We start from the raw sequence: 16,584 nt of genomic DNA, 5'->3' as shown, positions 1-16,584 counted from the left end.
GCATTAACATACTGGGTTAATAAACAATCCTTCAATAACTCAATGAATTCAGTTTCCTGTAATCCATTAGTCACAGGGTTCTTCCACTTAATACTTGGGAAATTAAAGTCTCCCATATGTGCCTAAGACAGTACATGCGCAGTACATCAGCTGAAACTTAAAAACAGTTTACTTCTGCAGTAGATAGCGGTTGTTTATCAGAAAGGATAGTTCATAATTGCAATCCAAATACAAAATCTCAATGTAGAAAATATTTTCTAGCTTCCTTATAATTATTTAATAATTAGCACTGATAATTTTAAATTGTACCCAATTCAGTATATCACCATATTGACAGGCCACTCACCAGTGTGAAATTTCACTAGCAACACATTTCTTAAAAATTAATGCTCGAGTTTTATCATTGTACTTAGAATCCTTCTATGCATCCAATGATTTGTAAACTTCTATGTATTCATATGGAAATCTCAAGTTTTTAAATTTAACGTTGTTGCAAAGAAATATACTTACTGCAACTTTGGCCTTCGAGATATCTTCAATCTGAACATGCAGATCCTCCATTTCAACTTCCATAGATTTTCGAGCTTTGACAGCTGCAGCACTGGTGAACTCTGATTCTTCAAGCTAACAACAAACAAATAGTTTACATTCTACCTCGTCAAACAAAAATATGAACTGCAATAATTTTTTTTAAATCAGAAAAGGGAGAGTTGGGGGAAACTACCTCATGGAATTTCTTGGTACAAATTTACTTGCAATCCAAAATTCATCAGTAAATGCCACATTTCCTGAAGCTAATTAGTCTCTTAGCATTTTCCTGAATTCCATTCCTCCCTTTGCCAAACACTTGCAAAGTAAAGCCACTCCCTTAACCTATATAGTAATTTTTCTTTGTTTAAAACAAAATCATATTCTATTGGTCATAAGAAAAAGGTTAACCATTAAGAAAATCGGTTAGATCACTTTAACAGCAACATCAAATTACTTTGGAAATCCAGATGTGGTTGTAATGCAAGTAAGAATATTTCTATGCACTGTCATTCTAATTGGAGACAAAAAGAAACAACCAGCACTCAGTCATTTAGACAGAAGTGTTTAACTTGCAGAAACACATTTACTGGGTCATGTACCTATTGATACATTGTATCGCTGGATTCTACGCATTATTTCAGCTATAAATCATGAACTCACTGTGCTTTTCCAATTCCACACAGGATCAGATATAACCATTCTGTGGACTCTCTACTTATAACCAATGTTCCACAAGACAATTATTAGCCCTTCATCAATTTTATTTTTTTGTTATAAAAGTGGCAAGCTCTAATAAAGGAGATATGTTCAGAGGACCTTATTTATTTCCCCATCCTTTGAAAACAATGACTTACCTTAACTGATTCAAATGAACGTGGCAGTGTACAGATATCAATACTATGGTTAAAAGTTGGTAACACCAAATGATAGGGCAAACATGTAGGTACTTTTTCCATGAAGGCATTCATTGTTTATAAAAATAGAATGTGCAAAGAACTAAATCAAACTTCAAAATCAGAAAAAAAAATCATTAAACTTCATCAAATTTGCTTAAGATATTTGCTAGCTTACTGCAGGCTTAAACTTGATCAAATTAACTGGTAAATGTAAAAGTGACATTTTCTGTTGACTTCAAATCCTTTTAAAATTTAGTTTATTGCACTGATGACATTTATTCAGTGTGATTAAAACATATAGGTTACAACAAAGCCCTTGCCTTAATTGGCATGACCTGAATGAAATTAGGTTTTGGGCTGATAAACAAAAACACTAGTATTACCTCTCACAAGAAAACATGATCATCAGCACCAAAATTTTTGCGACCACTGAGTGGAAATGTTAATTTTATTTTTCTTTCCATCAGTGCTGCAGATGGTCACTTCTTGTATTTTTTGAAAGACCTTCATTGCTTTATTAAACATTTGCATTTTATCCATTTTCAAAGAGTGGAGTTTATGGCAGTGACAACATGTACTGTAAATATTAATTACCACAGAATGATTGAATTTGAAGACAAAAATATGAATATATTACAATGTTTATAGATTTGGAAGGGAAGAATAATCTTGAAGTTTAACCTTCAGCAGGGCATGAAACTTACCAGTGCATATGCTGTGTACAGTTGGGATGAATGATGTGATAAGATTGTTCCCAGTAATGGCCAACAGCCAAGGGCACTATTTGTAATTTTACAAATAATTCAAAAGACAGAATATTACCCAAAGCTGAGATAGCTTTTCCAAATTTTGCCGACAATGCTAAGATAGAGCAAGAAAGATTAAGCCAGTAACAACGAGATGGTTAGGTTTTGGCATTACCAGGTAGATCATTAAAACTAGACATCAGTGAAGAAGTGAATTTTGATTTAAGTGCCAACATGCTTATGAGCATGAAGTTTGGAAGTTTTGATGAAGAGCTTATTGAAAGCAACGGCTGAGGATTTTCATACAATGAAGAAATAAATTGTGGGATGCTGTCTTAATAGTCTATCTTGCAGATCTGAAGAAGCAGTAGCCAGACTACAGAATCAGTTTTGGTTGCTATATTGGAGGGTTTATATATTGATTAAATCTAGTTAACAGCTCCTAAATTATGTGGATTCCTAAATAATGATGAAAAAGATGGTCTGTCTCAGACTCAAGAAATGGGGTGGAGATGTTGGACTATATGAATTTACACACAGTCAGGGCTAGCTGTCCTAAATCACATATGGTGTGTAGTTCACAATAACGTGACTGTATATTAGGTTGCTTGTGCAGTCGGCCCTCCTTATCCGCGAGTTCCGCTTCCGCGAATTCAACCAACCGCGAATCGAGAAAACCCGGAAGTGCTCTTCCAGCACTTGTTGTTCAAGCATGTACAGACTTTTTTGTCTTGTCATTATTCCCTAAACAATGTAGTATAACAACTATTTTACATAGTATTTACATTGTATTAGGTGTTATAAGTAATCTAGAGATGATTTAAAGTATACAAGAGGATGTGCGTGGGTTATCATGGATCGGGATTGAAAAAAATCGGAAGTTCTCTTACTAAGTAAGTCAGAACAGGTAGATCCGGTATTATTTAGCGTCAGTTAGTTAAATATTTGTCTTAGTATACAGTATATATTTTACCTTTCTATGCATATAAAACACTTAAGAACGTATGTTTCAGCGCTGGGCTCGGGAACATAAGTTCCCGAGTTCAGTGCAGTGACAGACCACTTCTGAGTGCGCTCTCCATCCGTGCCGGGTTGTTGTGGAGGATCAAAAACTCAAAACCCCAAAACCGAATAATTAAACCACTGTGTTACTTAGTAATAATTGTAGCTTTCATCGGGGCAGGACCTTTCTCATTTTATCCTTTAAAATTGTTCCGATCGTTGACCGACGTAGCCTAACGCTTTTACAATGACCGATGGCGTTTCATCTCTTTCCGATCGCTTTATTTCCACTTTATTTTCAATCGCGATCATGATTATTTCCGTGAACAGAAACACTGTGGATTTAGAGCTCCGCCGTCGAGTCCTAATGTCCACCGCACTGAGACAGGTTAAATAAGGTCTAGGGTTCCGCTGGGTCCTAAGCTTCACCGCATTGAGACAGGCTGAATAAGGGACTTGAACATCCGCGTTTTTTGGTATCCTCGAGGGGTCCTGGAACCAATCCTACACAGATAAGGAGGGCCAACTGTATTCTTCTTTAAATAGGATATTAATATTTATTCTTCTGGTCAATTCTTTCTATCTAAGTCTTGTGGAAATTATGATTAGTGTTCTACAATCCTCTCAGTCTTTTTTAAGTCTGCTGGGAAATGTACTGTTGGAGAGTAGTGGATATATATATATTTAATTCTATTGAATTTTTAATTATATTTTTCTCTACTATCTAATTCATTCAACAGAGTAACTTGACTCATAATACTTGACCAATTTAAGAAACAGTATATAATGAACAAGGCTAGAAAGGATTACCTGATTTTTCAACTGTGCAATTTCCCTTTTGCTGGGTGCATTATTTTTGAAGTGGTCCAGCATTATTTGGGCATCAGCCAGAAGAGCTTTTGTACGCCGAAGGTCCTTGCGTAGTCTTTTCTCAGTTTCAAAATCTCTTTCACTGACCTAATTTTTGAGAAAAGACAGCAAATTCTTTGATTTAAATTTCTTGCATTGCACTTAAGTTGCAACTCAAACCTAAACAACTTTATAGTAATTTCAATATTCTATTCATAGTTTTATTAGTAATAAACTTTTGTTCAGGGTGCCATGGTAGCAAAGTGGTTAGCGCGATTCCATTATAGCTCAGGGCAACAGAGTTCAGAGTTCATTTCTGATGTCACTGGTAAGAAATTTGTAATTTCTTCCTGTAAGTGCGTGGGTTTCCTCAGGGTGCTCTGGTTTCCTCCAAAGATGTACCGGTTAGTAGGTTAATTGGTCATTGTAAACTGTCCTCGGAATCAGCGGGAGTTAGATAGGTGGGTTGCAGGCAGCGCAGCTTGAAGGGCCGGAAGAGCCTCTTCTACGCTAAATAAATAAATAAAAGATTACATAGTTTTTTGATGTTAACGTAGTTGCAGTGCAAATTCTACCCACTATCATTAAGACACAGAGATTCAATAGATGAATTACAGCCTTTTTCTTGGATTTATGAAGTAGGTGTTTTGGACTCCTAAAAAAAATCCTGGTTATCATCATATTGGATCTAATTTTTTTCTCTCCACGTGGAATGACCTCTTTTCCCCCAGACATTCATTCAGGCCTTCTGCTATAGATGGGGCAATGGTAAGTCTTGCAACAACAATGTAGGGTAATAGTACAACAACACCAGAAGCACTGTATACAGTCTTGTTCTCATTACTTAAAGAGGACTTTACTTTCAATGGAAACAATTCAGGTAAGCTTCACTAGTTCCAGTGCTGGGTGAAGATGTTGACTGTTGGGGAACAGTCTATATTCAACTGAGTTTATAAGAAAGAAAGGTGATCTTATATCTGTTATTTTGAGGTCCCTTTAGAATAGAGTCCTTTTGTGGGGCAATGTAGCACTGATGGGAATAGTTTCACAGTAAGGGATTGCTTATTTAAGATCAAATTGAGGAGTAATTTCTTTTCTTAGATGGTCATGAATCTTTGGAATTCTCCATGACATGCAACTGTGGAGAATAAGCCATTGAAAATACTCAAGGCTGGAATTGATAGACCACACAGAATCACAGGTATAGGAAATAATCATGGAAATCCTGAAGATCAGATCAGACCATCCACTATCCTAACGATTAGCAGAACAAATTTAAGTGGTTAAAAAGTCTATTCCCGGTCTTTTATCTAACATTATTTTCTTCTTATTGCATTGATAGGTGCTCGCAGAAACTCAGTACAGATATATTCTGCAGTTTATCCACACAAATATTTCATTCAAGACAGATTCAGACACCCTTTTGAGCAAAGATCAGTGCTGGAGGCAGAACAAAAATCTGTCCTGTACAGTAAAATTCCAATAATCCACTATCTTAAAATCTCAATGGTTCAGCACCTGGCTCACGTGATATTTTCCATACTCCCCCAAACCTCATTAGGTCTTCCGTTTCTGCACTTCTCTGACCTTGACAGTTTTACTGTATATTTTCTAAGCAATATAATTTTCAAAAAGTTACAATGTAAATACTAAAGTTTTTATAATGAATTATATAGAATGCACTAGAGACTGGCCCTCTAGCTTAAAATGGTCACTGCTGTATTTCTGCACTCAATGAGTAAATAAAATGTTCAACATTATTGATTTTAAGCTTGAGTGTATCCCATTTTTATAGTTCAACTAAATCACAAAATCTTGTAAGCTACATATGAGTATTGCAAAATTAATGAAAGTTTAAAATTGAACTGTTGCTTACTTCTTCATGTAAGATTTAATGAATTACCTTTTCACTGACTGCAGCAAGTTTGTTTTCCAGATCTCTTTTCTCTCTCAGTATTTTCTGTTTATCATCATACTCTTCTTCTAATTGCAGCTCAAATTGTTTCAGCTGAGAAAGTAAGAATTAAAAGGCATGAGAACATAAATTTAATTATACATTTTTTCAAAGAGTCTCTTTTTAATTAAATTATTAATCACTTATGTACACAAGCACAAAATCCTAAGTCCTACTGAGATTCAGACTTAACTGTTAATTGTCTTCCATTTGGCCTCTAGAAGTTAAACAGTGCCCCTCGCAAAAAAATGTTACCTTGTGCTGCAATCTTCCATTAATTTCCTCTTAAGATGTTAATTGTACTCACAACTAAAGGAACAAAAATCAATTTAAACAATCTGAATCAGGATGTATTTTAAACTGACTCATGTCAGTTGTGGCAACCATGCTAAAATGGGCAAGACTGAGCTAATATTATACCTGTGGAAGATTGGAAGATCATAAGCTTATATAGGACAGCAGGTTGGAGACTGGTCAAGGGAGCACTGATACAGTCTGAGACCTGAACATAAGAAATTGCAGGAGGAATAGGTATATGAACCCTTGTACCTGTTGAACTATTGAACAAAATCAGGCCTTTCAGCTCCATAGTATTTCAAAAGATATGCGCTTAATGGCAGAAATGTAGTGTTGAGGTAAAAAAAATCAGCCATAATCTTAATTAATAGCAAATCAGTAAATGGTTTTATTCCTCCTTCCATCTGATTTCTGGTCTTTACATATTCACTTGAAATACTTCAATTCTATTAATACTGAGGAGGTGCACAAAGTAACACTAGAATTACAAAATGCAGAGCTGTAAGAAATGTACAATGGGTCAAACGGTGCTAATGAAGAGAAGAAAAATCAAAATATTAAAGATAGATGACCAACAGCAGAACTAGTCAATCTGATATCAACAGAAAAAAATGGATGGCCTTGTATGGCAGAACAATATTGGCTAACATTCTTCAAACAGTTTACAGATTTATATACTCTAGATGTTCACTGGCATGAAATCCCATCAGAAAGTACTCAATAAACCGAATGGCAGGCACTCAGTCACTTACAAATACATTTAGAAATAAAGTTTGATATTAAGATTAAATAAGGTGTCTGAAAAATGTAATAATCAATATGAAGGAAGTTTTATCTTATGTGTCAAGAAGTTAAAACTTATAAAACTTTCTAAAAGTTTTTAAGATCTTTTCTTTTAAAAGTTGAATAAATTTCCTTTTATGGAAAAATACATTTAACTTTGGGTGGGATCTGATTTTAATTGGAAAACTTGATTGCTACAAATGCTCATCTTAGTTTTAGCTTCTTATATATTTTCATGTCACACAAGCCAAATGCATTAAAAAATTCAAGTGTATGCAATTCTGTAACAACAATGAACATGCCTAAACTTAGATTTTCAAATGCTACCCATTTAATGACAATATTTTTATGTTAATAGCTATTAAAAAATAAAACTAACCTTCTTTTGGCAAGACTGCCTAATTTCTTCCACTTCCTCTTCTTTGCTTTCAATTTCCTTTGCTTGAGTTTGTCTATATCTCTCCATTTCCATTTCTAGCCGAAGCTTGGCCTGAATTTGAGCAAAAACATTATTCTCTAGGAAAACTGAACTAATATGGAAATGAATTACCAAAGAACATGTGCAAAATAACAATGCTTTGTTTGAAACGTTCTCCTTTTGACATTTTATTAATTCTCTGGGTGTTAGGTGCCCTCCTGTACCCTGACGAAGTGTGATCCCATTCAAAGTGATTTAATGCAAGACACACAAAATTTTGGAGGAACTTAGTAGGTTGGGTGGCATCAATGGAAATGAATAAACAGTCGACATTTCTGGCCAAGATCCTTCTTCAGGCCTGGAAAGACACTAGAATAAAAAAAAGTGGGAAGGGGAAAGAGGATAGTTAGAAGGTGATAGATGAAGCTGAGTGGATGGGAAAGGTAAAGGGCTGGAGAAGAAGGAATTTAACAGGACAGGAGAGTGAACCATAGGAGGAAGGGAAGGAGGAGGGGACCCAGGGGAAATGATAGGCAGATGAGAAGAAAAAGGCCAGAGTGGGGAATAGAAGAGGAGGGGAGGGGGAAGGGAAAAAATTATGCTGTAATCATCACAGATTAAACCTTGACCTTTTTCCTCACACAGTCATGACATCTTCCACTGAACATCACTGTATGATAATCAGAAGTATCAATGAAAACATCCGAATTGCTGACTGAGATGGAAATTGTTAAAGTGGTTTGTAAGGATGTGAAAGTTAATGAACATTTCAGAAGTTCATGTAAATATATCCAGCAATGCCATGGTCACAGTATACACTTCTCAGTGATTGACTGGAAATGCAAACTTTGAACCTTTGGGTAGCTGAGAAATTGCAAAACAAAATTATATTCTTACAGTGTGCACTTCACACACTAAAGTTCTCCTAAAACATGACATGTAACATAATGATCAAAAAGGTAGCTGAAAGAGGAAAGCAATTTTAAAAGTATAAAATATAATTATGAAGTATAATAATTCAAAGGGAAAATGAAAATTTGTTATGGACATCAAATAACAGTGCCTTGAAAAATTATTCAGTCCCTGCAACTATTTTCACATCTTACTGTCTCATTTTCTAGATTTAAAATAGTGTACTGAAATAGGCTATTTTGAGCTAATCCAGAAAACATTGTGCAGCATTTCAAATCAAATTGTGGCAGCGGGACCCAAGCCCCATAGCTAACTGAGAGTGAGGAACGACCTGATATTTGGATGATTTAAGCACCAAGCAAGATTAGAAAAGGTCAGTGTGTTGGGACTAGAGGCAAGGGACAGGCTGGTTCTGCTCGCTGCTCCACAATATTTACTCAGTTCTGTGCTGAACTGAGTCTATGGCCTACTCCAACTGCAGCAATGACTGGCTTCGTATCTTATGTAAAACTTTAGTTCCGAAAGCTATTTACTTGATTTATTGCTTGCACGATTTTTTCTCTCTCTGCGCATTAGGTGTTCAATGGTCTTTTTTTAAAATGGATTCTTTTAGGGTTTGTTGTGTGGCTGCCTTTAAGGAGACAAATCTTAGGGTTGTATAATGCATACAGACTTCGATAATGAATGTACTTCAAACTTTGAAATCAAAAGGAAAATTCCAAAAGCTGTCAACAATTCACCAAAATTTAAAAACCAAAAGAGTGCAACTGAAAAAGTATTCTTCCCCTTTGAAATTACTTCACTAACATTCCTCAGGTGCAATCTGTATATTACCTTACGAACTCACCCAATTTGATGAGGTAGAAAATTGGAGGATCATCTGCTTTCAATGAGTTTATAAGAATAAATACACCCTCTCTCTGCCAAGTCCAACATATAGTAGATTTTCAACAGACCAAACCAAAATGATGACAAAAGAACATTCAGGACAAGTCAGGTAAATGATAATTCAGAAGCACAAATCAGGGAAGGGTACAAGATCATCTCAAAGGCACTGAACATACCTTGGAGTTCAGTGTAGTCCATCATGAAAAAGTGGAAAAAGTATGAAACCACGGCCTCAATGTCAAAGTCAGGCTGCCACTTTAAGCTTAATCACCAAAGAAGAATGGCACTTGTAAGAGAGGCTAATGTGATGCCAACAGTCACTCTGAGTGAACTGCAAAAGTCAGTGGCTGCAAATGAAGATGAAGTTCATCTCTCCACAATTTCTAAGGCTCAGCACAAAATGGGTATTTATGGAAGAGTGGCAAGGACGAAGCCCTGGCTTGAGACTGTAAAGATGTGGAAGAAGGTATTGTCGTCAGATGAAACCAAAGTTGAACATTTTGGCCTCAAAACTAAGCAGTATGATGTAAATCAAATATTGTGCATTAACCAAGTAACACCATCCCTACTGTAAAGTATGGTGGTAACATCATGCTATGTGGACACTTTTCAGCAGCAGCGACTGGAAATCTGGTCAGAGTTGAAGGGAAGATCAATGCTGCTAAAAACAGACAGATCCTGGATAAATTCCTGCCAGAAAGCTTAAACCGGGAAGGAAGCTTTTCTTTCAGCAGGACAATGACCCAAAGCACACTGCCAGAGCAACCATGGAGTGGCTTCAAATGAAGGAAACTGATGTCATTGAATGGCACAGTCAAAGTCCTGACCTTAACCTGATTGAACATCTCTGGCAAGACTTTAAGATTGCTGTCCACCACCACTCCCCAACTATCCTGACAGAGCTTGAGCGATTTTGCAAGGAGGAATAGGAAAATCGTGCTCCATCACACTGTGCAAAATTAATAAAGGCTTATCCAAAAAAGACTACTGGCTGTATTAGCTGCGAGAGATGGTTCAACTAAGTACTGAGCAAAGGGGAATGAATACTTTTGAACTGTTGACCTTTCAGTTTTTCATATTTTAGTTTTTCATGCTTTACAATTTTCCCTGTTTTGGGGGGTTTACTGTTAAATAAAGGAGCATGTAATTCACAAATAAAAATTCCCAGATAAAATTGATCAAAATCTCTGGTTGTAATACTCTTTTATGTGAACAAAGGGTAGGAGGTCTGAATACTTTTACAAGGCACTGTATATTAAGAATTTGCTTTTTTTTTTTAAGTATTTGAAACTGTTTGCAAGGCCAGAGTTTGTTGCCTAAATAAATTTCAATGAGTTTGATTTGGTGGCACTGAGTTGCTGTTACAAATTGTTGTAGTTCTCCTGGTGAATTTACTCCCACAATGCTGCTGTTTAGGGAATTCCAAGACTTAGAGCTGGCAAAATTGAAAGATCAGCAATATACTGTATTTTCAAATCAGGATGGCATAGAAATTGGAGATTATCTTCCAATGCACCTGAAGCCCTTATCCTTAAGGGTAACCTAGGTAAGAAACAGCAGTGCATTTTGTCAACTGCTGAATTGAAACAATGGTTGCATTTTCACTCTTTCCTATGCATTGGGCAATATTTCACACAATCACTGGCCAAACAAATAGCTTCTTTTGTTTCTATATCTCCTCTATTTATGGTGCTCTGAAACCTGCTAAATTGCATACATACAGTAGATAGATCGTATTCTCTAAATTTGTACACCATGACTTCATATATCATTTAAAAGCACAGCATATTTGCTTCCAACTTCTAAGTGTTTAATTCTACTAGTTACTGTGCTTTCAAAATTGTACTAAATTGGTCATATATGAAATTATTCTACCTGTTCTAGCATCTGAATTGTTCCAGCTTGTTCGTCCAGCTCCTCCTCCTGGTCCTTAACTTTAGCTTCCAACTCACGAACCTGCTTCTTCACTTTAGCGAGTGAAGCCTCATCCTTAGATTCTTGAGAAGATAGATCTTGCAGTTCTACATCCAATCGCTCTGCCCTCTGGGTTATAGTGATAATCTCAGAATCTTTATCCTAGCAGTCAATGTAAAGAGAAACAAAAATCAACAATTAAGCAGTTAATAGTTAAATAGTTAAAACAATAGCAGTAAGTGAGTTGTTTTGCTATGATACAGTAGATAAAGACACCATAATCTCAGAGCAAAATCTGTGAAATTTAAAATATAGTACTTAACTCCAAATAATTATTTTTATTAGTCAAATGACCTTTGTTGATAAATATGAAAACACAGCCTGTAGCTCATTAAAGTGCAATTGTGTCCTGGTTTGAGCAATATAAACCACTGATTTAACTTCTGAGATTTCATAATAAAGGAGAGAATGAAACATGTGAAACACCATGAAATACTGCATCCTCATGTAAAACGAATTACAGAATTTTCATAAAGAATAAATGTTTGATTTATAATATTTCTATGTGACAAAATAAGTCATCATGGGGATGCTGGTTTGACAAGTAGCTCCATGCAGATTAACCTTAAGTGTTTTAAATGTTCAAGTCTAATGGAAGCAGCAATAATAGCATGTATATATATTTCATGCTTTTAAGGTAGCAAGATACCACACTGCACATTTTCAAACAGCCTATATCATCAGGGTATACAAGTGCTTGTCGGCATGTGATCAACAGGTGGTTTAACAGCTAAATTTTATGGAGCATCACAAAGGAAAGAAAGGTAATGTGGTGGAAAGATAGAGAGATTTAGAGAGAATTCCAGCAACCTTGATAGATGAAGCATGGAGAGCAATTAAACTCAAGATTGACCAAGGTACTAGAATTGAAGGCTTGCAAAGAAATAGAGGAAACAAGAGATGGCCAAGAGCATTTTAAAACACTGATATTGCCAGACTGGAAACCACTGTAGGCAAAGGTACAGTACAGCATGAATTAGGATTTGGCATGTATTGTTTTAGAAATTGGACTTAGTGAGGGTTGAGCAAAGGAAGGTATCAAGAAATATAGATTTAAAACAGTATTTATGTTAAAGACCAGTAGTGGTGGCATGGTACAGATGGAAGTCATCAGTATACCTATGGAAACTTATAGGGTCTTGTTAGATGGTTTGATTGAGGAGCACCAAACAGATGTGAATTGGGTAGAAATTGAGGATAGATATTTGGGGTCCACCAGAGATGGAAGTGCTAGTAGTAGAGAACCTTCAACAGATTCCACCAGAGAGAAAGTTAGTAACCAGAGGACACTGGCAAGGAAAAAAAAAACAGGACTGAAAGTAAGTAATTCTTGTTTACAGTGAGCTATGCAAAAAGCTGATTCAAGACTTTTAAAGAGTTTGACATATCATTGAAAATAACTGTAAGGCTGTGTAGAAAGATGGGGACTGTGGCAAATTGGATAGATATTTCAAAGAGCTGGCACAGATATGACCTGTCAAATGGTTCCCTTCTTTGGATGATTCTGCTGGAAAGAACTTTAATTTAGGCGCTACATATTTCAATTTTATAACACTTGGAAACTTGTTCAATTAGAAAGTATAATAAATGCAATCTTTGCAGGCAGTGCCTCGGTATCAAAGATAAATTACTTCTGCTTCATTTTTGTGGGCTCGGAGGTAGCTAATGAGGCCAATTTAGAAACTGCAAATACTTCTGAAAATGTGGATAGTAATGGTTGATATTAATTTGTGATGGTGTCTATTCTACTGCTAATTACACAGGGCCTCTGTGTGATTCCCATTATCAGCGTGAGATTCTTAATACCATTACAAATGCTACTTCTCCTCTTTGCTTGTGGATCAGAGATTCACAGGAGTTGGTGGGAATGATGCATTTTTTCAAAATGGTCTTGAGCATATCTTTTTCTCTTTCTTGCAGGTAAGTTCATCCTGTAATAGAGCTCATTACCATTTGAGGAGTCTGGCGTTATGCAATTGAATAATGTGCCCTGTCCCAATGTAGCCGACTAAGGCTATGTCCACACCAAACCGGATAATTTTAACACCAGTACATTTCTAACTCTTCTGGCGTCAGTTTCGTTGCCGTCTGTTCTGAAATTGTTAGGTTGCGTTCAAGAAAACAATGAAGTAGCACGCTGCTGTTTGACAGTGTTTTAAGAAGTCTCCAGTTACCCCGTCCACACTGATCCGGCCAATCCGGCTTTTTCAAAAATACCCACTTCGGACAGCGTTTCTGAAAAGCTCCAGTTTCGGGGGATGAAAATGCCGTTTTAGTGTGGACAAAGGGTTAAAACAAAGAGAAAAAGCTTTGGTTACAGATTTATCCGGTGTAGTGTGGACGTAGCCTAAGTATTTCTGGTTTCTATTTCAAACCTGAGAATGTAGGTTGATAAGAGGTAACCGACATTGATTCAATTGTCCTTCCATTGATTTTGGTGGATTTTGCAAATAAATTATTGGCGGTAATTTTTTTAGTGCTTTGAGATGTTAGGTAACCTGGATTTCAAATCAATTAAGGCAAGGATCACAGTTGCCTGGTAAACCTACAAATCTACAGATGCTCAAGTCCTGTTATAACAGTATAGCAAAGCTATTAACATAACATTATACAAGCAATGACCCATCTTTAAACATTCAATCAACATATCCAAGAAGCATTGAGAAAAAGGAACATTATAGAAGATTTGATTTATGTCACTGATCTATTCAATGTTATTTGCAAATCCTGCTCAACTCCAACAAATTTGATTAATTTCTTATGGTTATGATATTACATACATCCAGCTGTTGCTTTAGACTGAATATCTCTGCTATAAAACTATCTCTTTCTCTGCTCAGTTTCTCTTTCTGAATCTTCTCTCTTTGAGCTTCATCTTGAACTTGCAATAACTCACTGTCAAACCTGAAATAAGAAAGTTAAAGAAAATATTAGAACAAAAAGTAGTATTGCAAATTACAGTTGGTGATGAGTTATTACACATGGGACAATTCCCAATGTGTTGTAAAATCAATTTTCTTCCATATATTTAAAATTCCTTAGATGTGAGACAGTTTATTTTGAAAACTACATTGTTAACTACACAGATATTGATTAAAAGCCACTTATCATCATGACCTGTACAAGTATTGTTATCCCTTCTTCACTGCTGATTCAACGTAGCATCAGCTAATGCAATTACCCTTACCATAACAATATACAATAGTTCTAGAAACTAGCACATCACTAGCTTCCAAGGGCAATCAGTACTGACCTTGGCAACAATGCATACATACCCAAAATGAATGAAAAAAATGATTTTATATCTCTCATAATACTCAAGTACAATGTCTATGCTTCATTTTGTAGGAAGCTGAAATGGCCTCACATTCTGACACACTGAATTAAACTTTAAAAAGTACTTAGTATCCTTTAAAGAAATATTCAAATTATTATATTAAAAATATGCACACCGCTGCAACTCTACTTGAGTTTATGCACCAGAAAATCTGAATGAGAATGATCTGTTCACAAATGTTCACACATGGTCATCCTAATTCCCTTTCAAAGCTGCTACTCAAAATCTTATCCTTGACCCCTTGTCCATACAAATTTCCAATCCACCACTCGAAATCGCCAGAACTTTCAGGTTCCTAAGGTTTTAACCATCCTTTCTCACATCTACTGAATTGTATTTCTAAATCAGGCTTTTGCTAATCCAACACCTCTGAAAGGAAATAAATAATATTTCTGGTTAATTTGCCAGTGGTATCTTTCTTCAGTCTTCAAAGCTTTTCACACTATCAATTATATCATGTATATCTCCTCCAATGTCCAGCCCCAGAACTTCTTTCAGTTGGTTCCACTTCAAAAATACATTTGCACTTCAAATATATTATAAATAACAAATCATTCATTGTTGCAAACTGTTACCCACACAATCCCCAAAATATCCATCTGTCAGTCTTCCCCCATCATTTCTGCTGTTCCTTGATGAATTAATCTGAAAGTTAGCTTCAAACATGAATGTTGATGCAGATTGTGATCTACTGTTCTGTCAACCTCACCATCTCAGTGATGTGAAACACCTTGCCCATATCATTCTTATGAGCTGCCATTTCTTTCAGTTTAACAATAGCAATTTTTTTTTAATCCCTATAATGTTTAGATTTAACTTAAGTGAATTCATGTTCCAATCTATGAATAGTTTCAGGTTCTTCTAGTTCTTGCTACATGAAGTGTGTACATTATTCTAGGCACTGCACCATAGGAAAGACATCAGGCATATTCTTGAATACAGGGAATTGTAGAATTACCAAAATGGAATCAAGACTGGATGGTGGCAGAGGATTGTATTCCATGTAAAATAAAAATTAAAGGGGTGAAATGATAGAGCTGATCAAGAGAATTTCTTTTCCTGATGATGAAAAAATGTTAAATAATTCTAAATCAGGTCCAACTTTTTTAACCAAATAATTGTTGCACAGAAGCTGTTAGAACTGTGCAAAATCTCCTACAAGAAACAGTAGCTTCTTTAGCTCAATTAATGTCAATACAATTTGATTTTTTTTGTCTATCAAGGGAACAAGAGGCTGCTGGATGATGTTCATGAAAATTAGCTTATGACATTGAAAAACCAGCTCCTACTCCAAATTAGAAAAGCTATTACATTATTGTAAAACTGCACAATTCTGAAAGGTTATTTCATTGTTTCACAAATGCATAATATGCAGTATTACTGCCCCATGAACACCATTACCAGCAACTCATCACCATTTATAAATCATGCAGATTTAAATTAAGATATATGAGATCAAACAGCCTATGGCAAACAAATAAAGGAGATTATGTTCTCACAATTTAAGGTTCGTCAATTTACTCACTTTCGTTGTTTCTTTTCTAATTCATGGTTACGTCCTTGTTGACCCTCAAGGTGAAGCTTTGTATCTTGTAATTCTGCTGTAAGTCGCTGGGATTTTTTCTTCAGTTGTTGAATGCTACGCTGCATTTCCTCATTATCAGCTTGCAAGTCTGCAACCTGAAAGCATGAAAGCATGAAAGTATGAAATATTAATGTTTGTACATGTGCCACCAGATTATTCAAAATATTTTGGGCCTTCAAGACTTTGTTTATATAAAATACTGAACACAGCAGGTCATGCAGCACTTATGGAAATGAATAAGCAGATGGCATTTCAGGCCAAGACCCTTCATTAGGACTGTAAAGGAAGAGGGAAAGATGCCAGAATAAGAAGAGGAGGGGGTGAGGGAACATAATAAAAGCTAGAAGGCAAAAGGTGAAGCCAATTGAGTGGGGGAAGGGGGATAAAGAAAGATGCTAGGAGGTTGTAGATG

At 35.9% G+C, this 16,584-nt stretch overlaps 1 protein-coding gene across 14 annotated transcripts in view; it reads right to left on the bottom strand.

Moving 5' to 3' along the window:
- Window positions 1–16,584, bottom strand: part of myo18ab (myosin XVIIIA b) — a 218,052-nt gene that overhangs the window by 45,487 nt on the left and 155,981 nt on the right. For all 14 annotated transcript variants that reach the window (XM_073053423.1, XM_073053424.1, XM_073053414.1 and 11 more), the window contains 7 exons: window positions 16,113–16,267; window positions 14,031–14,154; window positions 11,152–11,352; window positions 7,438–7,548; window positions 5,928–6,032; window positions 3,986–4,132; window positions 511–624 (listed from right to left, as the gene is read on the bottom strand). In XM_073053423.1, coding sequence (XP_072909524.1) covers window positions 511–624; window positions 3,986–4,132; window positions 5,928–6,032; window positions 7,438–7,548; window positions 11,152–11,352; window positions 14,031–14,154; window positions 16,113–16,267 — 957 coding nt within the window. The remainder of the gene's footprint in view (window positions 1–510; window positions 625–3,985; window positions 4,133–5,927; window positions 6,033–7,437; window positions 7,549–11,151; window positions 11,353–14,030; window positions 14,155–16,112; window positions 16,268–16,584) is intronic.

This window comes from Hemitrygon akajei, chromosome 8 (genome assembly GCF_048418815.1).
Source record: "Hemitrygon akajei chromosome 8, sHemAka1.3, whole genome shotgun sequence".
Taxonomy (NCBI): Eukaryota; Metazoa; Chordata; class Chondrichthyes; order Myliobatiformes; family Dasyatidae; genus Hemitrygon; species Hemitrygon akajei.
This window is presented reverse-complemented; position numbering and strand designations above follow the sequence as displayed.